Consider the following 26,853-nt stretch of genomic DNA (forward strand, 5'->3'; position numbering starts at 1 on the left):
ATCTAGGTCTTGGCTAACAGAAACAGTTCCAGAAGAAGCCTGGGGCTGCAGTTATCTCTTTGAATGAGTGATTTTATATTTTCCGATAAGTGCCTCAAAGTGGGCATGACTGGATTGTATGGAATTAGAAAACAACTTCTTCATAAAATACTTGGATATTGAAATACGATAGGGAAAGAAATGTGAAACAAGCTGATAAACCTCTCCCCTGCAAAATTTCATGCAGGGGCTGGGTACGTATGTGCACTTGGTTAAGCACACAAATTACAGTGTGCAAGGACCCGGGTTCAAGTCCCCGATCCCCACCTGCAGGGGGAAAGCTTTGCATGTAGTGAAGCAGGGCTGCAGGTGTCTCTGGTTTAAAGAGTGTTTCCCTCCTCAGAAGATTTTTACAGCTGCCAAGGAGAAATCAAAGGTCCTCAATCAACAGTCCTCACTCAGACCAACTGTGGTTCCATGAAAGCGAGTCTAAGGGGCGTGACTCAGCTGGTAGAGCACAGGCCTTGTACAGGCCTTGCAGGTCTGCAGTTCAGCCCCCAGAGCTGCGTGGAGAGCCGAATGCTCTGACTCCCGGTTTCCTCTCCTTTGTGAAACCCTCCCCTCTCTGTTTGTTCATTTGTTTTAGTCAAGCCCTGCTCAGCTGTGGCTGAGGGTAGTGCTGGGGGTTGAACCTGGGACCTCAGAGCCACAGGGAGGAGGGTCTTTCCCATAACCACTGTGTTGTCTACCCCAGCCCTCTCCTGAGATTTAAATGACAAATTAAAATTGCAGTTAAGTGCCGGAGACTGCACACAATTCTGTCCCTTACCAACCAGGTCTCTGATTCTGGGGTCACTGGATACTTCCCACTCTCTGTAAGAGCATGGCGTTGTGCTGCTGAGGGCAGGAATCTCTTTCTCTTTCTGTCTCTCTCTCTCCAGCAAGGGCATCTGTGCAGCAAGGTGCCCAAATGACTCCTCTTCATGCACTACCAACATGAAACCACCGGTGCCAATACCGTGCTGCTACCCGCTGGGGACATGACCACCTGCATCTGTGACAACCATGACATCCGCCAACACCAGGAAGTTGAAACCCAGCGGCTGGCTGGTAGGCTCTGTGTTGGTGCCTTTACTTCACCATCCTGCCTGAGCACCTCGATTCTGCCTTCTGGGAGCTCACCTGGCACCTTCTCTTTCCAGCTCTCTGACATACAAGCACCCAGCTGGCATTCACCCTACTGTGCGGGACCCCACAGGGCTGCTCATGTTTCACCCTCATTTGGTTTCCAGCCGTGGCACCCTGGTCCCAGGAAGGAGTGCAGAAGCTTTGGTGTTGGCTCTAAATGCCCTTGGTTGCAAACTGAACCACTTCCCTCCATCGGGAGCTGACGTGTCCTGCCTGCCTCTTAGCTCAAGAGCCCGGACTGGATGAGAGGTGCTGGGCAGGTGGAGTGGGCTTAGGCTCATCTCACCTGCGTCCCCTTCATGGCCACCTGTAAGCAGTTCTGCCTCCCCCAGAGCTGTCACCTGGCACCTCTCCTCATTATATTAGGACATGGGACCTAAGCAACATTATCTAGTTGCTTATGGGATTTTAAGAAACTCCCTTCCCTTGAAAGGAAAAAAAAAATCCATGTGTTTCATGACCCTGTAGAAATCTTGGATTTCATAACAAGAGAGCTGGGATGGGGCATTAGTGACACACATTTAATCTGCTCTAGCTGGTGTCTTTGCCACCTGGTATTAGTCTAGACCTGGCACTATGGGTAAGTGCTTTTAATTAAAATGACATTTCAAACAGCCCACAGCCCTGAGGCTGGCAGCCACAGCGAGGAAGAAAGGTTCTGCTGGAATCGCCCCCATGCCATGCACTGAGGGTTTTTAAAAAATTTTTATATTTATTTATTTTCCCTTTTGTTGCCCTTGTTTTTTATTGTTGTTGTAGTTACTATTATAGTTGTTATAGACGTCATCAGTTAGATAGGACAGAGAGAAATGGAGAGAGGAGAGGAAGACAGAGGGGGGAGAGAAAGATAGACACCTGCAGACCTGCTTCACCTCCTTCGGCGACCCCAGCCTGAGTAGTTTTTTATCCCAGCATTCACCAAATAACCCCTGGGTATGGGGGAAGCAAGCTTCCAGATGTGTGGGGCCTTCTTTCCTGTGTACTAAGAGGGTGACTTCTAACGGGACGCCCCCGCGCCCTGGCCCCCACTCCACTCCTGAGGGTTGGGAGGGTGCCCCACATCCTTTGGGTCCCACATGAACCGTGGCAAACCGAACACCTCCCTTTTTTGTCACCCTGGCAGTTCCTGGCTGACTCATTTTCTAAATAAGTCACTTGTGGTTTTTTGGTCTGACATCACATGTGGAAGACTCAGTAATTTTTTTTTTTAAGAACCAGAATTAAAGTCCATCAGAATAAGCTATGCTGCGTGTTACTCATGGTTCCAGGACGAGGGGTCAGCACGGGTGGCTGCGGGGGAGAGTGAGGTGGGGAGGAAGGAGTGGGTGTGGTCGTGAAGAGCTTGGGTGGACATCTCTTGTTGGTCCACCCATTACAAAAACTCAGTGGATTCAGGCCTGCTGCCTGTGACAGAGAATTTAAAATAGCCCAGCAAAGAAAGCGGAATTCTGCCTCAGCACTGCATGGGGTTCAAATCCCAGCTCTACCACATGCCACACAGGTGAACTTGAGTCAGGCACCCAGCTATGATGTGTCCCGTGCCCTCACTTGTTAAGTAAGAACAGTGCCTTGGGAGCCGGATGGTTAAGCACACCTAGTACTAAGCGCAAGGATTCAGGTTTAAGCCCCCGGCTCCCCACCTGCAGGGGAGTCGCTTCACAGGTGGTGAAGCAGGTCTGCAGGTGTCTCTCTGTCTCTCTCCCTCTCTGTCTCCCCCTCCTCTCTCAATTTCTCTCCATCCTGTCCAATAAGATGGAACAAACACCAGCCAGGAGCAGTGGATTCATAGCGCCGACACCAAGCCCTAGCGATAATCCTGGAGGCAAAAATAAAATAATAATTAAATAAATAAGAATAGCGCCTTTAGCACGGGGCTGTTGCAGGTAGTCTTCATGGGTGTGTGAATGTGCTTGTAGCTGTGCCTGGGACTCTGTGGGCGGGACAGAAACGTGAACAGAGTCCCTTGAGCCCACCGGCATGTGTCTGCCCTCACAGCAGATATCCAGCACGATTGTTTTGATGAGAAGTATGCATTCTCTCAAGACACACTTGAAACAGAGGAGACAGGAGTTACAAAAACCGGAACTCTGAACAGGGCGTCCTCACCCTCTGCCTTGTGATGCGTTTGTTCCCAGTGAAGTGTGTTGTGTGCATGGTGGTATGAGGGGGCTGGTGGGCTCCGCTCACACCCCCGCAGGCCTTACTCAATGGGGGGGGGAGGGGACCTATTTCCTGTTTCTCAGGTACATTAAAAAGGCGCAGTCCAGGTCCCTGCACCCTGGAAACTTGGATTGAGTTAGAGGAGATGGTGGCCCCAGGGAAATTCATTCTGGGACCTCCCTGTGCTCCTGCCTGGCTGACTAGCTGACTGGGGGGTGAGGGGGATGGGGTTGGGGGGGTGGCAAAGGTGGGATGGGGAGGGGATGAGGGGGAGGGAGAGGAGGCACCGCATTCTCCAGACAGGTGACATTTATTCCACAAGGTGGGCAGACCAGCCAGCACTGATCAGAACCCGGGCAGGAGATGGGCTCACTGGACTGGGCATCCGGGAGACCAGCTTCCATCAGGGCCATCAGAGGATAGCCACACCCTTGGCCTCCTGAAAACACGCTCACACTCCCACAAGCCCCTCTCCCTTGGGTGCAGACCCCTGTCCTCCCGGACGCCCCCTCCCCGGCACCACAGCCCAGAGAGCAGCACGGGGGCCTTTGATGCTGCTGCTTTCTTTGCGTGTATTGGGAGGTGACACAGACTGGGACAGTGGCAGACACTCAGGGCCTGGCTCCAGGCTCCCTGCAGAGACAGGGCCATCTCAGAAGAGGGGACCTGGGCGCTGGGACCTGGGGTGCCTCTCCAGTCGGGGTAGGGGTGCTGTCACCAACTACACAGGTGACCCAGGGTCCAGGGCAAGGTGCTATGACCAGATACACAGGGCAATCCAGGGTTCAGAGCAGGGTTCTATGATCAGCTATACAGAGTGACCCAAGGTCCAGGGCAGGGTGCTGTGACCCAGGGTCCAAGGCAGGTACACAGGTGACCCAGGGCCCAGGGCAGGTACACAGGTGACCCAGTGTCCAGAGCAGGTACACAGGTGACTCATGGTCCAGGACAGCTATACAGTTGAACCAAGATCCAGGTCAGGTACACAGGGTCCAAGGCGGCCACACAGGGTGACCAGGGCCTGGGTGTGGATGCGTTCTTGATGCCTGGAGCTGGGGGCACTTGGGGAATCGCTATGTACCCACAAGGGTGGCACTGACCGCAGGTGGGGAGGGTGCATGCTGGGCTCTACGTCTGAGCTCGGTCAAACAACTAGGACATCTCAGGAGGGGCTCCTGAGTTCACGAGGAAGAGTAAGACACATTGGCGCGACACAGTAAGGCCACTAAACTCACAGCAGACGAGGGCTGGCTCCCAGGACTATGGGCAGGCAGCTGGGGGGGGGTGGGGGGCTGGGGGCCCTCACCGGGGGGACACCACCCTGAGACCCTCATCCCACGGTCCTTTCTGAGCGGCACCACATGGTGGAGTGGGCCAGTGCTGGGGGGGGGGGGCTGGGATCTGCAGGGCTAATCTGAAAAGATGCTGGCAAAGGACTTCCTCAGGCTCCGGATGGTGTCCGCCTTGGCTCCATCCTCACTGCCTGAAGACCAGAAGAAGGAGGCCTCGGAGAAGCTGAAGGCATTGGTCAGGGACTGCGACTTGCTTAAAGATAAAAACCAGAGAGAATGTGAGAGGCCAGAGCTCTTGGGGGACATGGGGACACATAGTCCGAACCCCCACACCCCACGGGGAGACTGGGGAGACAGAGAGAGAAGGCAATGGTGGGGATGCTCTTAGAACCCACCCCACCTCCACAGAGCCCTGCACCATGTTCCTCACCTCCCTGAAGGGACAGGCAGCAGAGAGGTGGAAGGACCAGAAGAGAGAAGAGAAAGAGGAGAGTGAGGGAGGATAGTGACTCAAAGGCTGCTTCTTGGAACGAATCCTGAGGGCGAAACTCCAGAGGCCCCAACGGCTCATCTCGAGACTTCCAGCCCCTCTCCTCCCCTCCAGTGCCACCCTCTCTCCTCCCTGAGTGGGCGAGGACCAGGCCAGCAGCCCAGGACCCACTCAGTCCCGTCTCCTTCTGGTCCAAGCCTCTGGTGATGTAGAAGGAGACAGGCTCTGTTCCAGTTCTGGCCTAGTCCCCTGCTTTTTTTTTCCTTCCTTCCTTCCTTCCTTCCTTCCTTCCTTCCTTCCTTCCTTCCTTCCTTCTCTCTCTCTTCCATTCTCTCCCTCTCTCTTTTCTGTCTCTAATTCCAAAAGAACCACTTGGGTTAGCACAGATGCCGTTGCCTCGACTTACTGCTCCATGACATGAAGGGGCGCCCCCAGAGGGGCCCTAACAGGAGGTCTGTGGGGCTCAGGGTGCCCAGGGGTGGAGAGGGCCACAGCACATCCCAGGAGATGAGTGGGTCGTATTTCTGTCAAACCTGTGTGCACCAGACTTGCATGGCTGCTTCCATCTGTCCTGGCCCTAGGCTCCTTGCTTGGCTCACCAAGTGCCCTAATTTCTCTCTTTCTCTCACTTTCTCTAAACTAAAATACCTATAAATCTTTAAAAAAAAAAAAAAAAAAAAAGAAAGAAATATATATATTTTAAACCACACAACTGCAATGGCCAACCTCCCCTTGAGATATTAATCAGCAGCTCAGGGAGGGAAAACAGGCCAGACGTATGGAGAGGACCAGGGCAGCCCCAGAAAAGGCCCCAAGTGGGCTCTGGCATCTCCGCAGCCCTGGTCTGGCTCTTGCATGCCCACTGGGTATCCCCTCCTGCCTGCTGGCACCAGAATACCTGAGGTCTTAGGACTCCAGGCCTTCCCCTGGACTTTGGGGAGATGTCCCCGAGACTCCCAGCTCCTGGAGCCTGAGCCGTCTCTGTGAGAAGCCCTGCCTCTTGGGAGGAAAGGGGATGACAGGCCTGATGTGCTGGCCTCAGGACTGGGCACGCCAAGGTTGGCCGAGGGCACCAGGCTTAGCCCCTCACTGGTCCTCAGAGTCTGGCTCTCAACAACCTCAGCTCAGAGGTGCAACACCCCAGATGCACCCTCAGACAGGGGCCAAACTGGAGAAGGGGAGGCAGGCAGGATGGCAAAGTTGGCAGGTAGGAGGCAGGAGATAGCTGGGTTGAGGAGAGCTTGGGGTCCTGAGGGAATATACCCCCAGCCAGAGCTGGGGAGCAAGAGCTGTGAGGGACTGACCCTGGCCTTCCAGCCCCAGCCCCAGCCATCAGGAAGGACTGGAATGGTCCTCAGATACCTCAGCCCTGCCCTGACCGGCTCTCAGCAAGCAAGTCAACAGAAGCTGGGCACTGCCTTTTTTGCACGCTGGCTGGCGAGCCAAGGTCTCCGTTCCAAAGCCCCTTCTGCTCCCTGGAAAGCTCCGCCACTCTTTCTCAGATGTCTCAGGGACTGGCTCCCGCCCAAGACTGCAGCAGTGGGGACACTGAAGGGTGGCGCTTCTGGCTCTGGGTCCAGGGTCCCAAGCTCTCTTCTGGGAAGCAGGGCCCTGTGACAGTGTGAGGGGAGCATCCAGGGTCACTCTGGGGGTGAAGCATCCTCTCTCAGGGACAGTCCTGGGGGCTGGCCAAGAGGCCTCCTGGCCAAGCCCAAGGTGAGAAGTGGCAGCTTCCTTGTCCTAGCCCTGCTGAGACAGCACAGCCCCAGCTGTCAGAAGCAGGAAGGTAGGGGAGGGGGAGGGATGGAAGGAGGAATGGAAAAAGAGTGGGAGATAGTTTAAAACGGGGGGCATATCCCCAGTGAGGACAGGACCAGGAGTGGGGGCCAGAGATTCTGCCATGTCAATACCTCCCAGAGGACAGGGGACATGTGGTGGGGGACAAGGGACAAGGGAACAAGGGACAAGGGTACAAGGGCAGCTCTGGGGCCTTGGACTCTCACTTCCTGCTTTCCTGCCTCGGCCGTGAAGCAAAAGGTGAAAAGATCTCACACACTCACACACATACTTCTCACACTCATACACTCACATTCACTTTCACACACACACACACTAACACACATTCACATACTCACACTCATACATACTCACATACACTCACTCACTCTCACATTCTCTCACACACACTCATACACACATTCACTCACACTCATTCACACACTCACACTCACATATACTCATTCACACTCTCTCTCTCTCACACACACACACACAGCCTGGGGGTGAGGGGGTGCATTGGGAGGCTTTCTGAGGCTCTGCAGCCCGAGGTCGTGGGTGGGGTGGGAGCTACAGGGTGTCTCTTACTTGAGCTGTGGGTGAGGCTGGGGCTTCTGAGGTGCCGCAGGGGATGACAGGGCCTCTCCCGGGGACTTGCCGTTGGATGGTGCCTCTCCGTGGGTGGTGGGGCCGCCTGGCCGTGGAGCCAAGGAAGAGGAGGAAGAGGAGGAAGAGGAGGAGGAGGAGGAGGAAGATGGTGACGGTCCAGGGTGGTGTGAAGGCAGCACCTTGCCTAGGGGCTGCCCAGGGCCCCCTAGGTGCAGTACAAGAAAAGCTTCACCATTTAACCAGAGCAAAGGGCTTCCTTATCTGAACCTAAAGGGCATGGCTAGTCCCTAAGGGCAGGAGCAGCTCTATAGAAAAGCCCCCCGAAGATGGCCCAGGATCCGGGAGCCTCACAGGCTGGCATGGCCTGTTGCAGTCCCTCCCTCCATAGCTACAAAAGTGGGCGCAAAGGGGAGCCGTCAGGGGCTGGGCAGCCCCCACCACAGATGGCTCTCACAGAGGGACACCGCCCCTCTCCTCACGAGGCTCCCCAGAAAAGGCCAAGCTTCCCTGGGGTTACAAGAGTGTCCCCAGTTCCACAGTGAACACAAGTGAAGGCAGTGGAAAGGCACATGGGTCTGGGACTCAGAAAACTTGGCTCCACAGAGACTCCCTCCTCACAGATCCCACCCCGTGTTTCCAACCACACAGCTGCTCAGAGGTGAGGTCCTAACCCTTGGGAAGTGCCAGAGAAAGTAGTCTGCAGATGTCTCTCTCTTTCTTTTTAATATTTTTATCATTATCTTTATTTATTTACCAGATAGAGACAGCCTGAAGTTGAGATGGAAGGAGAGACAGAGAGACACCTGCAGCCCTGCTTCACCACTTGCAAAGCCTTCCCCCCCTGCAAGTGGGGACAGGGGGCTCGAACCTGGGTCCTTGTGCGTTGTACCATATGCGCTCAACCAGGTGCGCCACCACCCAGCCCCGCCCCCACATCAACTTGTCTCTGTCTCTATCCAAAACAAATTAAAAAAAAAAAAAGATAAAATACGAGAAGGTGGAAAATCAGTCCTGGTCTGAACAGTCTCTCCAGAGGGTGACGTATGCGGGTGTCTGAGCCGCACGGCCCTCCTGTGCGTGTGCAAACGCTCTCCCACCGAAGCCACCCTGCTTCAGGTCCTCTCCAACTCCCTGGGGCCCAGCCAGGCGGAGTGCCGAGACTCTGCAGAAACCCAAGTCTCCCTGCACTGTGGGCTTCATCTGCCAAAGCAGAGCCCCTTCCTCCCAACAACCAGAGCAGAAGATTAGAAGACCCCTCTGCTGTGGGGAGCAGGGACCAGATGGCAGTGCAACTGGCTGAGTACACACGTTACCATACACAAGGACCCAGGTTCAGGGCCCCAGTCTCCACTTGCAGGGTGTGTGTGTGGGGCTTCATGAACTGTGAAGCAGTACAGATGTCTCTCTCTTTTCTCTTTTTCTTACTTTAAATTTATTTATTGTGGATAAAAACAGAAATTCAGAGGGAAAGGGAAATAGGGAGAGAGAGAGAGACACACACACAGAGAGAGAGACACCTGCAGCCCTGCTTCACCACTCATGAAGCTTCCCCCCTGCAGGTGGCCACCAGGAGCTTGAACCTGGGTCCTTGTGCTCTGTGATGTGTGCGCTTAACCAGGTGAGTCACTGGCTGGCCTCATCTCCTCTGTTCCTCTCCATCTCTCTCTTCCGTTTCCCTCGCAATTTCTTTCTGCCCTATCAAATAATAAATACATAATAAAAAATAAGGCAAAAAATAATACACCTTTAAAAAAAGAAGAAACCCATGGGGTGTACCAGAGAGAAAGAAAGTGGGGGGGAAAGGCCCACATTGGGGCCAGGTGGTGCTGTACCTGTTTGAGCACACCTGTCAAAATGTGCAAGGACCCAGGTTCAAGCCCCCCGTTCCCCAACTGCAGGGGAAAAGCTTCACAAGTGGTGAAACAGGACTACAGATGTCTCTGTCTTTCTCCCTCCCTCCTTCCTTCCTATCCTTTTTTTAAATTATCTTTATTTATGTATTGGTTAGAGACAGCCAGAAATTGAGAGGGAAGAGGAAGATAGAGAGGGAGAGAGACACCTGCAGCCCTGCTTGACCACTTGTGAAGCTTTCCCCTCTGCAGGTAGAGGCCAGGGGCTCAAACCTGGATCCTTGAGTGGGTCCTTGTACTAAGTACTACATGCACTGAATCGGGTGTGCCACTACCCAGCGCCCTGCCTCTCTCCCTCTCTATCTCTCCCTCCCCTCTCAATTTCTTTCTGTGTCTATATAAACATACATTTAAAATAAATAAATAAAATAATGAAAAAGGTCATCATCCTTGGTCAGCTTGAGCATAATTCCAGGTTGCTGAGATGCCGCTGAGGGGCTGAGGTTCCTACACTTGGGGGGGGTCAACAGCTGTCCCCTCACCACATAAAGACCCAGGGGAATGCTTAACTGGGCTTAAAAGGGCCACTTTGGCAGCTCCCGCTGAGCCCATGGCCCCCAGCCTGCAGGAGGGAGTCGCACTTAGTGGCATCTGAGAAATGCTGTGTGTCCGCCTCCTAGACAGACCTGCACACACGTCCCCTCTGGAGGGGTGGGAACGTACGTCTGCGGCCCTGCCCAGCCCTGCTGGGGACCTGGGCTCCCTTGGACCAGGACAAGCCATGATGACCGGGGCAAGTCACACACAGGCAGAGAAATCACAGCCAAGATTATACAAACGGACCGTGGCATGTTTAAGACATCCCCGGTTTCGGACCACATGACGGCTTAGCGGCTTATTTCCCATCAGCCCGTCCTGGGCATCACTTGTATCCTCACGGCCTCTTATAAAGGAGTGTGGGGTCGACAACTCCTGGGCCAGAAGCCCGAGCACTTGCTCATCTGTCCCCAGACATGCTCAGAGCGCTAGAAACTTTCAAACTTAAAACACTGAAGACAGATAGAACTTTTCCTTTATTGCACATCAAGCTGTACAAGAGTAATCACAAAAGAGACCTACTCCAATCACACATCCAGCATTGGCTGAGGTTCTCCGGCTGGGTCGGTACAAAAAAAAAAAAAGGAGGGGAGACGACATCAGAAAAGAAATGGGTACTGAACACCTGACCACAACCCCAGGCTATGACATGGAAGAGTCCCCCAGGCCACAGAGTTGACCTTTAGCATGCTGCCTGAGGGGACGGGGCGGTCAGGGTCCACTGTGTACCGTCTCGGGCAGCGGGAGCTCCCCAGCAGCCTCACCTCCATGGGGCGGACACCATGCGGCAGCCCCCAACTGAGTTCACACGGCAACAGTGAATTTGTGGTTCACAAGTGTCACATAAAAGCACCAGGTGTTCACACTGACACACATGCAGAGAAACAAAATCACTACCAGCTCACCACATGGACAGAAATACAGAAACAGGAAAGAAAACTGTTTGTAAGTAAGGACGTCGGACATATCCCCCTCCCTCCTAGGGACAGCTGTTCTAGGTCCTGCTGTCAGCCCATCAGGCGGTTCGGGACCAACTTCTATAGCAGCCCGCCACCGGGGGGTGGGGCTCCAGTGCACCTGCTGATATATTTACAGCAGAAGGTCAGACGACCGTGAAAGCATGCACACCCACTGCCCTGCCCCGCCGCCTCCAAGTCTGCCAGAAATCACTAGGGCCCCTTGGACACATACGCCCTTGTCACCACCCACCAACACTGCTTATACCTTGGCACTGGCGACCCTGGACACTGACCTGAGAGGGGATGCAGAAAGGGAGCTAGAAGCATCTCTTGGTGGGGGGGTGAGGGGGCTGCCACGAACTCCCAGGGACCTGGGTGCCAGAGGGAGCCACTCAGAGCCGTTCCCAACCCCGAGGGGGCAGGTAGGAAGAGGAGGTTCTGAACCCCCAGATTTGGGGTGAGTGAGTGAGCGCGACCTCGCCCATCCCTGGGCTGTAGGTGGGAGGAGAGAGGGCAGATGCCAGGGCCCAGGGCTCTGTCCCAGGCATGGGCAGCTTGTGGCAGAGAAAGAGCTTCCTCCACTGGGTCAGCACTGAGAACTCTGAACAACCCTGTAGGCTGCCGGCCCACTGGGGGGCTGGGGTGGGGCAGCAGAAACAGGACCATCTTGACTGGATTTTCTTTCAAGGCCACAGGAGTGGCCCAGAGCAGAATAGCCCCCTCTTTCCTGTAACTCCCTGTGTTCCACATCTTAAACTGCTCAAGCATCTCATCTCTGGACAGAGGTCAGGCCTTGGGTGGTGGTGTGTGGGGGGGGGGGGAGTTAGGAAGCAACAAGCTCACAATGTACAGAAGCGCACAGTGTGACCCATTCATTCAGAACCGGCAACAAGGGAGAAACAGCCTTGGGGTAGGGAGTGGGGGGGGCGAGGTCCACACACAGCAGTGGCCCCACTCTGTCTGATCTCATAGCTGACGCGCTCATAAAATAAGAAAAGCCTAAGTGCACAGTGATGGAGCCAGAGAGCAGCCCCGCTGGGCACAGGCGGCCCCTGGGGACACGGGCTCTGTGGGCCCTCCGATCACACACACAGGCTGCGGCCACACTGCAGCAGACAGACGGCCCTCAAGTCAACGGAGGAAGCCATGGGGTGAGGCCGGGCTAGGCAGCTGGGGGCACCTAGTGATTTACTGTAGCCATGCGCGGGTGGGGGGAGCGCCCAGGGGCCCCAGCACACTCAGGGACTAGCAGAAGGTGGAGAGCTGACGGAGGTCAGAAGGCTGGGAGGGGGGTGATTTTACTTCCTCCCCATCCAGCCACCCCCATTCCTGCTGCCCCCACAACCATGTGAGGAAACACTTGGAGAAATACTCTCAGGCCCCTCAGAAGCTAGCGGTACACTGGGCGCCGGAAAGGCAGAGGCGCAGTTCTTGGTACGCATGGTTGACACACAGCCCTGGAATCACAAGTGGTACAGAGGAACATCAGTGAGCATCACAAGCACGACAAGGATGGAAGGACAGCCGGACAGAAGGGCTGACACAGTCCAGTCAGCATCGAGAGGTCACAGAGGGGCACCAGAGGAGGGTCTGCGGTGGCGGGCGCCCGCCCCTTCACTTGCTCTCGTTTTTTTTGTTTGTTTGTTTTGTTTTTGTTTTTGGCTTAGAACGTCTGCTCTTGCAAAATTAACTCTCAATCCCTCTTAAGAAGCCTGGACTTGTTTGGGCCCTACTGCAATGCCATTACAGTCGAGAATATACTGTAAACAACCTTGGGGGGCTGGCCGCTGAGGGGGGGTCTTGCTCGAGTCCGGGTCCTTCAGTGCTCCGCTCTGGAAGACAAAACAAACAAGAGATCAATGCACCCACACATGCACACGCACACACACAGCTCCCTGCAGACCTGAGAGAAAGCTGTGTGTCCCCCGGGGTGGGGCACAGTGGGTCCCAGTGGGTGGCAGTGGGAATGAGGCCAGAGGCTGGTGCTATCCTGGGAACACCACCAAAGGGGGTGCGGGGGGCTCGGGCTCAGAATCCCTTTTTTTTTTTCTTTCTTTTTTTTTTTACCAGAGCCCTGCTCAGCTCTGGCTGATGGTGGGGCGGGGGATTGAACCTGGGACTTTGGAGCCTCAAGCATGACAATCTCTTTGCAAGGGGCTCAACCTCGGGTGGGGGAAGGTCTGGGGGGAGCTCTCAGGGCACATGTGCAGGCAATGTGGGGCTGGGCCCATTCTACTGCCTGAGCCTGAAGCTGAACCCCAAAAGGACATGGGCCCGGGGGGAGGGGATGGCCAGAGATGGAGGAATTGGGTTCAGCTGAATTCCTGCATTTGATGCCAAGCCAATATTAATATGCCCTCCAGCATCAACACAACCCTGGGGAGGCACGGCTGGCTGGTCTTGCCCCCATGAAACGCTACAGGGGCATCTGAGCCCAAGAAATGCTAAATAAGACACAAGAGATGGTGGGAGCAGGGACACTGATGACCCAGGTTGAGTACTCACACTGCACTACCCCCTGTTCTCCCACACACACATGGCTTCATTTCCTGGGCACAGCTGCCCAACTGCCCAAGCCTTGTCCCCAGCTCCTCAGCTATGTGACCTGGCCTCTCCCTGCTTGACGGCTACTCAGGTAGAGGAGAGTGCTCTGTCACCTCCACACAATCCCACTGGGTCCCACCCATGAAGACCAGCAGGGAGACACCTCCAAACTGGGTCAAGAATGGCCTGGGAGGCTGGGGGTCTGGATCTGCCTGCCAAGGCCCATGTCCAGTGGAGAAGCAATGACAGAAGCCAGAACTCCCACCTTCTGCACCCCATAAAGAATCCATACTCCCAGATAGGAAGAAATGTGAGGGGAAGATGACCAGAGGGTTCTGAACTCCAATTCCATCAGGACCCAGAGAGAGAAGAGGAAAAAAAGGAAAGACACTCAGAAGTAGTAAGGGGTGTGGGTGTGACTTCGAAAGGAAGAGAAGGCAGAACCATAAAAAGCATGGGCAAATATATATAAATATAGCTAGACTGTTATAGAAACAGTAGTCAGGGACCAGGTGGTGATGCACCTGGTTGAACACACACATTACAGTGCATAAGGATGCAGGTTCAAGCCCCTGGTCCTCATCTGCAGGGGGAAAGCTTTAGGAGTGGTGAAGCAGGACTGCTGATGTCTCTCTCTCCCTCTCTGCCTCCCCACCTCCTCTCAATTTCTCTCTGTCTCTGTCCAATAATAAATAAATAAATAAATTTTTCAAAAAATAAATAATAGTTAGCCCATATTTGTCATGTTGGGAGAACCACTTCAGTTGCCAATGGAGAAAATAGGTATGCAAAACTCAGGTGGTGGGAACAGTACAGAATTATACCCCTGTAATCTTATAATTTTGTAAATCAATATTAAGTCACTAACAAAAGAATAGTAATAAGAAAAAGCCCTGTGGAATTCTCCTTCCAGAGAGAGGTCTTGTCAGACACACGGGCTTGGCAGCTCAGAGAGCTGCAGGGCACAGCCAGGACTCAGGAGCCAAGCTCCAGAAACGTCAAACTCTCATTTCTCAGGAGAACTTTCTAGAGACCAGAGACAGAGGGAGAGGCAGTGTGTTCACCCAGAAGCCTGAGGAAGTCCCAACAGAGATGAGGCAGGGAACAGAGAACTGGTGGCCGCCAGTCCCCACCCCAGCATTGATGGCTGATCCGAGACAAACCTCCAAGGCCTGGAAGGTTAAGCTCTGAAGGCAGAACTCAGATGCTACAGGATAAGCCTGGAGAGGCCTTCACCACCATGGCAGTTGCTGCCAGCTCTGTTCAGCCACAGAAATACACAGGCAAGCCACTGGAGAGGGACGGGGACCCAGAGCTCCTCTGGGCTGGAGCCTGGGAATGGCCTAAGGCGCCTCTCTGGACGTCTCTTCCCTTCTCGGGCTTGTGAAGACGCCCAGTCCCCCAGGACCATCCCCAGCCCAGATTCCCTGGCTCCTCCCACAGGCCTGTCTGTGAGGGGCTGGGGGCCTGTTCCCAGCGGGACCTGGCCAGCATGGGAGCCATCCCCAGCCACCCAGAGCCGGCGGGGAGCCCACAGAAGTCTGGTGACGTTGGCGTCACTGCCCAGGGCTGGCCTGGAGCCAGGCCGCAGCAGGGACTTGAAGCCACAGAAAGCTGCAGAGTTCCCTCAGGAAGCTGGCTGGGGCGGGGGGGGGGGGGGGGGACCGGGTACAGAATACTAAGCACAAGGGTCTGTGCAAGGACAGGGTTTCAAGCCCCCACTCCGCACCTGCGAGGGGCAGGGTGGGAGGGAAGGTGGGGACGATGCTTCACAAGCAGTGAGGCAGGTCTACAGGTGTCTCTCCCTCTCTGTCTCCCCCTCCTCTCTCCAATTTCTCTCTCTCCTGTCCAATAATATGGAAACAGTGGCTTCCAGGATTCATAGTGCTGGTACCAAGCCCCAGCGATAACCCTGTAGGAGGAAAAAAAAAACAATAACAGAAAGAAAGAGAGAGAGGAAGGAAGGAAGGAAGGAAGGGAGGGAGGGAGGGAGGGAGGAAGGGAGGGAGGAAGGGAGGAAGAGAGGAAGAGAGGAAGGGAGGGAGGAAGGGAGGGAGGAAGGGAGGAAGAGAGGAAGAGAGGAAGGGAGGGAGGAAGGGAGGGAGGAAGGGAGGAAGGGAGGGAGGAAGGGAGGAAGGGAGGGAGGAAGGGAGGGAGGGAGGGAGGAAGGGAGGAAGGGAGGGAGGAAGGAAGGAAGGGAGGGAGGGAGGGAGGAAGGGAGGAAGGAAGGAAGGAAGGAAGGGAGGGAGGGAGGGAGGGAGGAAGAGAGGAAGGGAGGGAGGAAGGGAGGAAGGGAGGGAGGAAGGGAGGAAGGAAGGGAGCTGGCTTGACTCAGACAGGTACAAATTCAAGTTCAGCGGCCATGCCCAGCTGCACAAGCTCACACGCACACGCACGTGGGAAGAAGGACTGTCTCTGCAGGACAAAGCCCCAGACCCCCCCTCCCACTGACAAAACAGCAACTGACTGGAGGTCCACCCCGAGTCCACTGGGCCTGAGTAAGCAGGAAAGCTGGAAGTCAAGGCCAGCCTGGTCAGGAGATAGTGGGGCTCCCCACCAGAGCCACAAAGACACAGCTCCCCCAGTCTTTCTTTTTAATTTTTTGGTTAGTGATTGCATCCTGATTTACAAAATTATAAGCTCACAGGGGTCTAATTCCACACCGTTCCCACCACCAGAGTTCTGTGTCCCCATTCCCTCCATTGGTATCTGCAGTGGTTCTCCCAAGGTCACAGATATGGGTTGAGTAGTATTTCTGTAATTATATTTTTATATATTTGCCCTTTTTTCCCCTATGGTCTTGACTTCTCTTCTTTTCGAAGTCACACCTACACCTGTTACTACTTCTGAGTGTCCTTCCTTTTTTCCTCTTCTCTCTCCAGATCCTGATAGAATTGGGGTTCAGAGTCCTCTGGTCATCTTCCCCTAACATTTCTCCCCTCTGGGGATATGGACCAGAATTTTTATGGGGTGCAGAAGGTGGGAGGTCTGGCTTCTGTAATTTCTTTCCCATGGGACATGGACATTGGCAGGTGGATCCACATCCAAGCCTGTCTCTGTCTTTCCCTAGTGGGGTCCGCCATTCTTCTCCCCACCCCCGGGGCTCTGCTGGGAGCAGTAAAGTAGCAGTGGGCTGCACAGAGCCTCCTGGGTGAGGACACAAAAGCCGGCTCTGCTGCCCACAAGCTGCACGACCCTGGAGAAGTCATCTGCACGCTCTTTGCTGGTACATGAAGCAGAGAATGAGCTTTTAAAAAGGACAATTTTAGGGGGTCGGGCGGTGGCACAGTGGGTTGGGCACATGTGGCGCAAAGCGCAAGGACCAGAGTAAGGATCCCGGTTTGAGCCCCTGGCTCCCCACCTGCAGGGGAGTCGCTTCACAGGTGGTGAAGCAGGTCTGCAGGTGTCTATCTTTCTCTCCCCCTCTCTGTCTTCCCCTCCTCTCCATTTCTCTCTGTCCTATCCAACAACGAACAACATCAACAGTGGCAATACTAATAACCACAATGAGGCTACAACAACAAGGGCAACAAAAGGGGGGCAAAATGTCCTCCAGGAGCGGTGGATTCATGGTGCAGGCACTGAGCCCAGCAATAACCCTGGAGGGAAAGAAAAAAAAAGGACTATTTTAATGAGAGAGAGTTACAGAGAGACAGACATAGAAAGACCAGAGCCCTGCTCAGGTCTGGCTGATGGTGATGCTAGGGATTGACCTTGGAGCCTTGGGCAGAAGTGTCTTTTTTGCAGAACCATTATGCTATCCCTCCAGCTTGGGGATAACCATTTATGTAGTTTTGTGATGTTTATTTTAAACCAGAATCCTGCTCGACTCTGGCTGATGGTGGTGTTTGGGATTGTACCTGGGATCTCAGAGCTTCAGGCAGGAGACAGAACCACTATGCTGCCTCCCTTGCCCTATTACTATTATTATCATCATCATCATCATCATTATTAATGCTATTATTAGTATTATTTTTATTTTATCCTGAGGCCTGCTCAGCTCTGGCTGATAGTGGTGCTGGGGATTGAACCTGGGCCCTCAGAACCTCAGGCAGGAGAGGCTTTTGCAGACCCCTGTGCTGTGTCCCCAGCCCAAGAGAAAATGCTCTCTAAATGTCAAAGTACAGGGTGCAGTAGCAATGTCTGACTGAGCATCAATCCTGCAGATATTTGAACAACCCTAAGCGTTTAGCCAAAGGAAGGGAGCTCTAACACTCGGACCCCTGTAGTGGAAGAGAGGATGCTGGGCACCTTCCTCACACAGGTAGTCACTATGTCTGGGGCGGGATAGCCCCTCTGCCTGTTACCAGTGAGTCCTGGCAAGGTCCCCGCAGGCGCAGAAAAGTCCCTACAGAAAGTCACTCCCAGCTCCCAGGTGACTGGAAAGGCCACAGCCTGGGCTCTGTGGGTTTCTGTCACAGGCAGCTTGACTTGGCCAGCCCGTGGCTCTGGGCAGATAAAGGGGGTGGTGTGGGGGGGGGTTTGCTGTAATGTGTGGGCTCAGCAGGATGGGAAGCAGAGGAAGGAAAGGCTGGAGTGACTCAGCCCCAAGGGCTGCTGGCCTGGCCCCCCGCTGCCCCCAGGAGGAAGCCCTGTGCTGACTCAGCACATCTGAGACAGGAAGCTGGAGAAAGGGTCTCAGGGCCAGGCCCCAGGAAAGAAGCCGGATATGCCCCAGAACTATTCTGATCAGGCCTCGGACCCCAGGGGGAATGAGGCAGCAGGAAGGAATGTGGCCTGTCGGTCAGGGAGGTTCAGTGGCTGCAGAGGGCACAGCGTTCCTGGGCACCTTGCAGTGGCTCTGGGCTCTGCCCCCAAAACCCCAAACCCCTGAGCCCAACGTCCTCCCAGGACAAGGGCAGCCAAGATGCAGGAGACCAGCCTCTCCTCCTGGCTCAGGGAGGTGGAGGCTCCCACCATCAGTGATTTCTCAAGGACACAAGCAATGTCCCTGGGGGGTAGCCCAGGGGACCCAGGGGGGCACTAAGGGCCAGGCCACCCGAGGTCACAGTGTCAGCTCCAGTGATTAAAGATGTCCCTGACAAGCTAGTTCAGCCCCAAAATAGTCTGTTTCCCTTAATAGTCTGCTGAGGACAGGGGGCCTGGTGAAGGTCCAACCTGCCTCTAAGAATCCTCCCCTCACAGTGCTCACTCGGGAGCGGGGTCCCTCGCGGCCCTGCTGTGGGAAGCAGGAAACCTCACACTGGCCCTAGATTCACCTCTGCTCAGCCAGAGAAGCCCTCCCAGTCCCCTGCCTGCCTGCCTGCCTGGGTCCATGTCCCATCCCCTCTCAATGCAAACCCCCCTCTACACACACACACACACACACACACACACACACTAGACTCTGCACAAAGCTTCTCAGTCCTACTCTCCCCCGGAGCGCCTGAGAATTCACCTTTTCTAAACCTTGGCAGCTAGAAATAGTTGGCTTATATCTCATTTGGCACAGAGAGCCAGTCAAAAAAATGACTGGTGTCCAGGGTCCAGGAGGGAGCTCACTGGGTAGCCTGCACACTTTACCATACGCAAGGACCTGGGTTTGAGTCTCCCCCCCACTACACACACACACACACACACACACACACACACACACACACACCATGTGCCTATTACCACAGGAAGCACTGTGCACGGGAAGGCTTCCTGAGTGGTGGAGCAGTGCTATGCTGCCTCTCCTCTCTCATTTACTTATTTGCCTCCAGGGTTATCCCTGGGGCTCAGTACTGGCACTATGAATCCACTACTCCTAGTGGCTTTTTTTCTTTTTCTTTTTTAATTTTACTTGGCAGGATAGAGAAGTTGAGAAGGAAGGGAAAGATAGGGAGAGAGACAGAGAGACACCAGCAAACCTGCTTCACTGCTCGTGAAGCGTCCCCCCTGCAAGTAGGAAGTGGAGATTTGAACCCAGGTCTTTGTGTGGGTCCTTGCACATGGTATTATGTGAGTTTAATCAGGTGTGCCACCACCAGGCCCCTCTCTTTCTCTCTTAGTTACTCTCTTCCTCTCTGTCTCATTCTCTATCTGGAAAAAGCAAAAAGTTTACCAGGAGCAGCAGAACTGCATAGTCAAGAAGTCCTGGCAGCAGGAAAGAAAGAGAGAAAGAAAGAAAGAGAGAAAGAAAGAAAGAAAGAAAGAAAGGAAGGAAGGAAGGAAGGAAGAAAGAAAGAGAGAAAGAAAAAAATAAAGGAAGAAAGAAAGAGAGAAAGAAAGAAAGAGAGAAAGAAAGAAAGAAAGAAAGAAAGAAAGAAAGAAAGAAAGAAAGAAGGAAAAAGACAGAGTGGTCTAGGAGGTGGCGCAGTGGCTAAGGCACTGGACTCTCAAGCATGAGGTCCTGAGTTCAATCCCTGACAGCACATGTACCAGAGTGATGTCTGGCTCTTTCTCTCCTCCTGTCTTTCTCATTAATAAATAAATAAAATCTGAAAGAAAGAAAGAAAGAAAGAAAGAAAGAAAGAAAGAAAGAAGGAAAGAAGGAAAGAAAGGAAAAAAAGAAGGGAGAGAAGGGGAGGGGAGGGAAGAGGAGGGAAAGGAAGGGATGGGAAAAGAGAAAATATAACAAGAAAAAGGGCTGACGAAATCTCCTACACAGCCCAAGGCCTCAGTCCCTGAGTTCCAAACTCCTGTCCCTGCTCACAAAACCCCAGCTCTGGAGAGAGGTTTCAAGTGATCACTTTGCAATTTTTGCCTGTGTGTGTGCGTGTGTGTGTGTGTGTGTGTGTGTGCGCACACACTTGAACCCTCCAGGAGGCCTCCATCACCCACTTCTCTACTTTTTTTTCTGGGGAGGAAGCACCAGAGACGTGATGACAGCACAGCCCTGCTCCACTCACCACGGAGCTCTCCCTGAGCTGTCTGTGGTGTTCCCATTCGGTGCCAGGGCATGAGCCCAGGGTTTTGTGCCTGGTAAGGTGTGCAGTCTACCGGGTAAACTATCTCTTGGCCCCTGGAAAGAGATTTTGAAAGTTACCTGCTCCCACAGCCCTAGTCCCCCACCATTCACCCATTTGCAATGTCACTAACCACTGGCCCACCCCACCTGCTCCTGGCCATGACCATGGGCTCCGCATGCCACTTCTGGAGCAGCCTCTGCCACCAAGTCGCAGATGCTAGCATGACACCAACCTGACTTCCCTGGGCAGACAACTTCACCAATGTGTCCTGGAAACTCACCTCTCCAGAGCCCTGCCCCACTAGGGAAAGACAGAAGCAGGCTGGGGTTATGGATCCACCTGCCAACGCCTGTTTCTAGTGGAGAAACAATTATAGAAGCCAGACTTCCCACCTTCTGCACTCCATAAAGAGTTTCGGTTCATACTTCCAGAGGGGGAGAAATGTTAGGGGAAGATGACCTGAACTCCAATTCCACTGGGACCCAGAGAGAGGAGGAAAAAAGGAAGGAGTAGGTGTGACTTAGAAGGGAAGAGTGACAGGAACAGTGCGAAATTCGGCCTCTGTTATCTCATAATTATGTGGATCAAATTAAGCCACTAATAAAAATTTTAAAGGAAAATTAAAAGTGGGCATATAGAGAGAGATAGATAGTTCTAGAAATAATAGTCAACACACATCTGTGATCTGGGAGAATCACTGCAGTTTACAGTGGAGGGAATGGGGACACAGGACTCCGGTGGTGGGAACGGTGTGGTATTAGACCTGTTATTCCAATATAATATTGTAAACCAACAGTAACTCACTAATAAAGAATTTTAAAAAAAAAAAAAGCCGAGCCTTGAGTCACTCCCATGGGCCTGAGCCGCAAGTAGGCAGGACATTCAGCAGTGTCTGAACTCCCAGAATGGCCACCTGGGCCTGTGCTCTGGGAAGTCTGAGAAGATAAAGGGAGGCCACAGAGTCAGGCATGAAGCAGGGGAGCAGCCCCTCAAGGGACAGCAGGGACGCCAGCTGCACCGGCTCCACCAGCGGGTCCATCTGGCCGAACCCCCTGCAGCAGGTTTCCTTGAGGAGCAGAGCCGGCTGGAGACTGGGGACAGGGACGTGGCCTGCAGGCTTTGGCCACCATTGGCCACCAGGTGTCACTGCTCCCTTGAGAACAGTCGCCTGAAGGGCTCTTCAGCCAGGTCCCGTGTAGCGGCCATGGAGCAGGCAGGGCAGGCAGGCTGAGGTCTGGGGTGAGCCGCTGGAGAAGGCTCTGCCCCTCAGCTCTGTGCGTCCAGCAGCACAGCCCTTCCCTGGGTCCCCTGCTCAGGGGACAGCAGCTGTCCTGTCCTTGCCTCTGCTCCAGGGGGCTGACTGAGAACAAGGCATGGGGACCCCTCCTGTCCCTCCCACCCACAAGCTCCTTATAGCGCTTCTAGAATCAAGCACATGTTAGTTCTCCTGACCCTCCTGCACTGCTGGTGGGAATGTCAATTAGTCCAACTCCTGTGGAGAGCAGTCCGTAGAACTCTCAGAAGGCTAGAAATAGACTGGGGATATAGCCTAAGGAACCCAACACACCCATCCAAAAAGGACTATGGGCAGCTATGTTCACAGCAGAACAATCTGCAATAGCCAAAACCTGGAAGCAACCCAGGTGTCCAACAACAGGTGAGTGGCTGAGCAAGTTGTGGTCTAGATACATAATGGAATACTACTCAGCTATTAAAAATGGTGAAATCACCTCCTTCACCTCTTCTTGGATGGAGCTTGAAGGAATCCTGTGAAGTGAGATCAACCAGAAAGGGAAGGATGAAGATGGGATGATCTCACTCACGGACAGAAGTTGAGAAATAAGAACAGAAGGGGAAACACACAGCAGAACTTAGACTGGAGTTGGTGTATTGCACCAAAGTAAAGGACTCTGGGTTGGCGGGGGTGGAGGGAGGGGGCCTCAGATCCTGGAACATGATGGTAGTGGAGGGCCTAGGTAGGGGGTTAGAGTGTTATGTGGAAAACTGAGAAATGTGATGCATGTATCAACGACCGTATTTTACTGTCAACTGTAAACCATTCACTCCCCAACAAAGGAAAAAGAAAGAAGGGGGGAAACGGGCAGGACTGCATGTCACGTGAGTGGCCTGGGACTCGGCTGGGCTCACAGCGGGCCCTCCCTGAATCTGCACTTGGCTCTGATTCTTAAATGATAAGACACCTGTGAGGGCATTTGCTTCAGAACCCAATGATGCAGGCTGGTTTATAATGTCTTTTTTTCTTCTCCTTTTCTTTTTTTCCTTTTTTAAAAGAATTTATTTTGGGGAGTCAGGTGGTAGCGCAGTGGGTTAAGTGCAGGTGGCATAAAACTCAATGACCAGCATAAGGATCCTGGTTCGAGCCCCCGGCTCCCCACCTGCAGGGGGGTCGGTTCACAGGCATTGAAGCAGGTCTGCAGGTGTCTCTCTTTCTCTCCCCCCTCTGTCTTCCCCTCCTCTGTCCATTTCTCTGTCCTATCCGACAACGACATCAACAAAAACAACAATAATAACCACAACAATAAAACAAGGGCAACTAAAGGAATAAGTAAATAAAAATTTTAAAAAAGAATTTCTTTTCAATCTTTTTGTTTTTTATTATTGGATAGAGACAGAGATAAATTAAGAGTGAATGGGGGAGATAGAGAGGGAGAAAGACAGAGAGACACTTGCAACCCTGCTTCACCACTCATGAAGCTTTCCCCTTGCAGGTGGGGAGCTGGGGCTTGAACCCAGGTTCTTGCTCACTACAGTGTGAGCGCTTAACCAGATTCACCACCATCTGGCACCTCCAGTTTTAAAAGGACCCCTTCTTCCGCCCACTGTTTCCACGGCATCATACCAAGGTCTGGGAGAACAGGGAAGGGTTTGGAGATACTTTTTAAAATCCATCTAGACAAGACTAAGAATCTCGGGCTCCAGCTCTCAGCCTTTCTTTGGTCCATTCTAGAAGCTTCTGTGTGGAGCGGAGCCAATATGGCGGCTTGGAGACAACAACTGCTGGGAGCCATTCAAGGAAGCTGCTTTCAGCCTGGCAGTCTCGGGAGAGCGGCTGTGCCGGCCACTGCGGGAGACACTGGCTTTTCTGGCTTTCTCCACTTTCCTTTTTCTCTCTTCCTGGCTGATCCAAAAAATCTCTTTCCTTTCACTGCTTTTTTTTTTCTTTCTTTCTTATTTTTCTTTCTGTATTCACTGGTACTCGCTTGTGAATTATCTTGTGGAAGAAGTCTGACTCAGAGTGGACTCTCTCTCTCCCTCTCTCTCTCTGTCTGTCTCTGTGTGTGTGTCTCTCTTTTCTCCTTTTCTCTCTCTTCTCACTCTCTCTAGAATTTATAGTGCAGTTGATATGTGTAACTATCAATTCTTGCTTTGCCTTTTTTCTTTTGGTTTTGTTTCTGTTCTGGGACTGGAGGTGTTGCTCGGCTGACTGGTTTCGGTTGAGCTCCATCAGTCTTGGCTTCAGTCGCTATTGCACTCTCTGAGGTTTTGGGACTTTATTTGTGTGAAGGCTTTAGTTTAGCGTGGCTTGTACTCACAACACAACAACTGAAGAACAACAGGGCAGAAAAATACAAACCATATCAATTTTAAAAATTGGTTAAATTAGAAAGCTTCCCTGGGCACTGAGGCCAACCTGACAGTCAGTGAGTGGCTGGGGGCAGCTCAGGCCAGCACTTCTTTAAAGACCTCAAGCTTAAAAGTGGGAGACCCCCAAGTCTCCAGGGGAACGGGCTGGGGGACTTCAAGATCACGGGCAGAAGTCCAGCACTGCATCTCTGCCCAAGGGGAGGAAAGCTGCAGGGGGAGGGGAAGACAGTCAGCATTGCAGGGGGAGGCTGGGGAGGGGAGGAGGCAGAGGAGACTGCTCTGTTCACCCAGACCTGTGGGTACCTGACCTCCGCCCCATCCTGGGGCCATGGAGTCTGGAGCGCCATCCTCGGGCTGGGTGCCGGCTGCCCCGCGGCCCCTCCCCACTGCTCACCTGTGGCTGCTGGGTGGTCAGCGGCCTCTGAGGAGACATGGCCGGTGTCCTGGGCAGCAGCTGGTTCATTTTGCTGATGACCAGCTCAGTGATGAGCTGCCTGTCCTCCACCTGGTGCTCTCCAATCAGCGGCATGCTGCAGTCCATGACCTGGTGGCAGAGGGGATCCGCTAGGACGGGGTGGGCACGGGAGGCTCTGGGACAGACAGGTGGCCAGGGAGACAGACAGCCAGGGGGTGCTGCTTAGGACAGGGTGGGCAGGTGAGGCCCTGGGACAGATAGCCAGGGGGACTGGTTAGGACGGGGTGGATGGGTGAGGCCCTGGGGCAGACAGAAAGCCAGCAGGACAGATGGCCAGGGGGACCAGTTAGGACAGGGTGAGCATGCGAGGCCCTGGGACAGACAGATGGCTGGCGGGACAGACAACCATGGGGGACCGGTTAGGATGGGGTAGGTGAGCAAAGCCCTAGATGGTCAGCCAAGGTTGAAGCAACAGAGAAGCTGGTGTTGATCCTGGGGGTGTGGGTCCACCCGCCAATGCCCATGTCCAGTGGAGAAGCCAGAACTCTAGCCTTCTGCACCCCCAAAATAATTATGATCCATATTCCCAGTGGGGGAGAAGTGACGGGGGTAGATGACCTGAGAGGTCTGAACTCCAACTCCATCAGAAACAGGAGAGAAGAGGAGACAGGGAGGGACGTTTGGATGTAGTTATAGGTGTAGGTGGGCTGGGAAAGGAAGAGAAGACGGGGCCATAGGAAAAGATGAACAAATACCTACAAACAGAAACAGAGAGTTGCAGAGACCCTAACTAACCCCTATCTGCAACCTTGGAGAACTGCTGTAGCCCCCAGTGGAGCGACTGGGGACACAGGACTCTGGTGGTGGGCACGGTGTGGACTGGTACCCCTGCTATCTTGTGATTTCACAAACAAATATTAAATCACTAATAAAAATAAACAACTAGGGAGTCGGGCGGTAGTGCAGCGGGTTAAGCACACATGGTGCTAAGCGCAAGGACCGGCGTAAGGATCCCTGTTCGAGCCCCTGACTCCCCACCTGCAGGGGAGTCGCTTCACAGGCGGTCTGCAGGTGTCTGTCTTTCTCTCCCCTTCTCTGTCTTCCCCTCCTCTCTCCATTTCTCTCTGTCCTATCTAACAATGATGACATCAATAATAACTACAACAGCAATAAAAAACAACAAGGGCAACAAAAGGGAAAATAAACATTTTTAAAAATAAATAAACAAATAATAAACAATAAATCTGATTCTCCGCCTCCTGCTGAGCCCACTGTCCTAGACTCTCCCTCTCCTACTCCCAGCCAGGGCTCTGAGCAGGGGGGCTGGTGGCTGGAGGCAGGGGGAGCTGAGGAGAACAAGGAGACACTCAGGGTGGGCTAGGAGGGCCCTGGCTGACCCTGCCCAGGACCGGCCTGCTGCCACCTCCATGAAGCCCTCACATGGTCACAGGGCCCCCTTCTTCCTCCACACCAGGCCCACGGCCTGGACTCCTGCCTGAGCTCTGGGATGTGGCTCCCATGTCCCGCCAGTCCTGGGCTTCCTGTCCCCCATCCCCAGAGCAGTGTGTCCCCCTTCAAACATCTGCTCACAGGTTCTCACACAGACAGAAGGTGGGGTCCCCTCCCCCAGAGAGGGCTGGTGTGGCCGTCTAGATGGCTGCAGGGACAGGACTCTGAAGGTCAGTCCTGGGCTCCCAGCACCGGCCCTCTGCCAATGGCACCAACCCAGTGAGCTCTGCCAGGAGGCCGAGGCCGGGGCAAGGAGGTGTGGGAAGGTCCCAGAGGCTCCAGCCTCCATTGCAGGCAGGGAAGGGAGTGGCGAGACCATGAGAGGAGTCCAGGCCCAGCCCAGGACTCCCCTGAGGGATGCTGGGAAGATTCCAGCAAGCTGTGTTCCGGCCCACCTTCAGCCTCTGGCTGCCCATGGTGTCAGCCGCATCTGCCTGGTGACCAGACAGACCCTAAGACTCCTGGGTGGGCGTACCAACACCGACAAGCAGTCACTACTGTTTTTCCTGAGCCACGGCCTCAGAGGGGTGGTGGGGACCAGTCAGGCTGGCTGGAAACAACACCCCTCTCATTGCTGGGTGTGTTCAGCCATGCGCAGCCACTGAGCTGGCTTCTGGATCCCGGGGGGACTCATCAAAATGCAGCCTGAGTGGAGGGGGGTGCTCCCGGCTAAGCACATATAGCACCACGCACAAGGACCCGGGTTCAAGCCCTGCTCTCCACCTGCAGGGAGGACGTTTCACAAGTGGTGAAGCAGGTCTGCAGGCGTCTCTCTGTCTCTCCCCCTCCTCTCTCAATTTCACTGTGACCTATCCAATAAAACAAAGAAAAAAAATCTCCAAAAAGACAGAAAAGTTGGGGGGCCAGGTGGTGGCACACCTGCTTAAGTGCACACACCACAGTGCACAAGAACCCAGGTTCAAGTCCCTGGTCCCCTCCTGCAGGGGGAAAGCTTCATAAGTGGTGAAGCAGGGCTGCAGGCATCT

General features: G+C 53.8%; 1 protein-coding gene across 5 annotated transcripts in view; it reads right to left on the minus strand.

Moving 5' to 3' along the window:
• Positions 1 to 3,618: 3,618 nt before the first annotated feature.
• The window catches only part of SYN2 (synapsin II), a 131,505-nt gene continuing 108,270 nt past the window's right edge, over positions 3,619 to 26,853 (minus strand). For 3 of the 5 annotated variants that reach the window (XM_060180683.1, XM_060180684.1, XM_060180686.1), the window contains exons 10-13: positions 24,338 to 24,487; positions 12,672 to 12,732; positions 7,474 to 7,699; positions 3,619 to 4,872 (exon numbers count right to left, since the gene is read on the minus strand). In XM_060180683.1, coding sequence (XP_060036666.1) covers positions 4,737 to 4,872; positions 7,474 to 7,699; positions 12,672 to 12,732; positions 24,338 to 24,487 — 573 coding nt within the window. In that variant the 3' untranslated portion in view covers positions 3,619 to 4,736. Of the gene's footprint in view, positions 4,873 to 7,473; positions 7,700 to 12,671; positions 12,733 to 23,925; positions 24,151 to 24,337; positions 24,488 to 26,853 lie in introns of those variants that run through there. The other 2 variants (XM_060180685.1, XM_060180687.1) reach the window with 2 other exon arrangements.

This window comes from Erinaceus europaeus, chromosome 21, assembly GCF_950295315.1.
Source record: "Erinaceus europaeus chromosome 21, mEriEur2.1, whole genome shotgun sequence".
In the NCBI taxonomy this organism is placed as follows: domain Eukaryota; kingdom Metazoa; phylum Chordata; class Mammalia; order Eulipotyphla; family Erinaceidae; genus Erinaceus; species Erinaceus europaeus.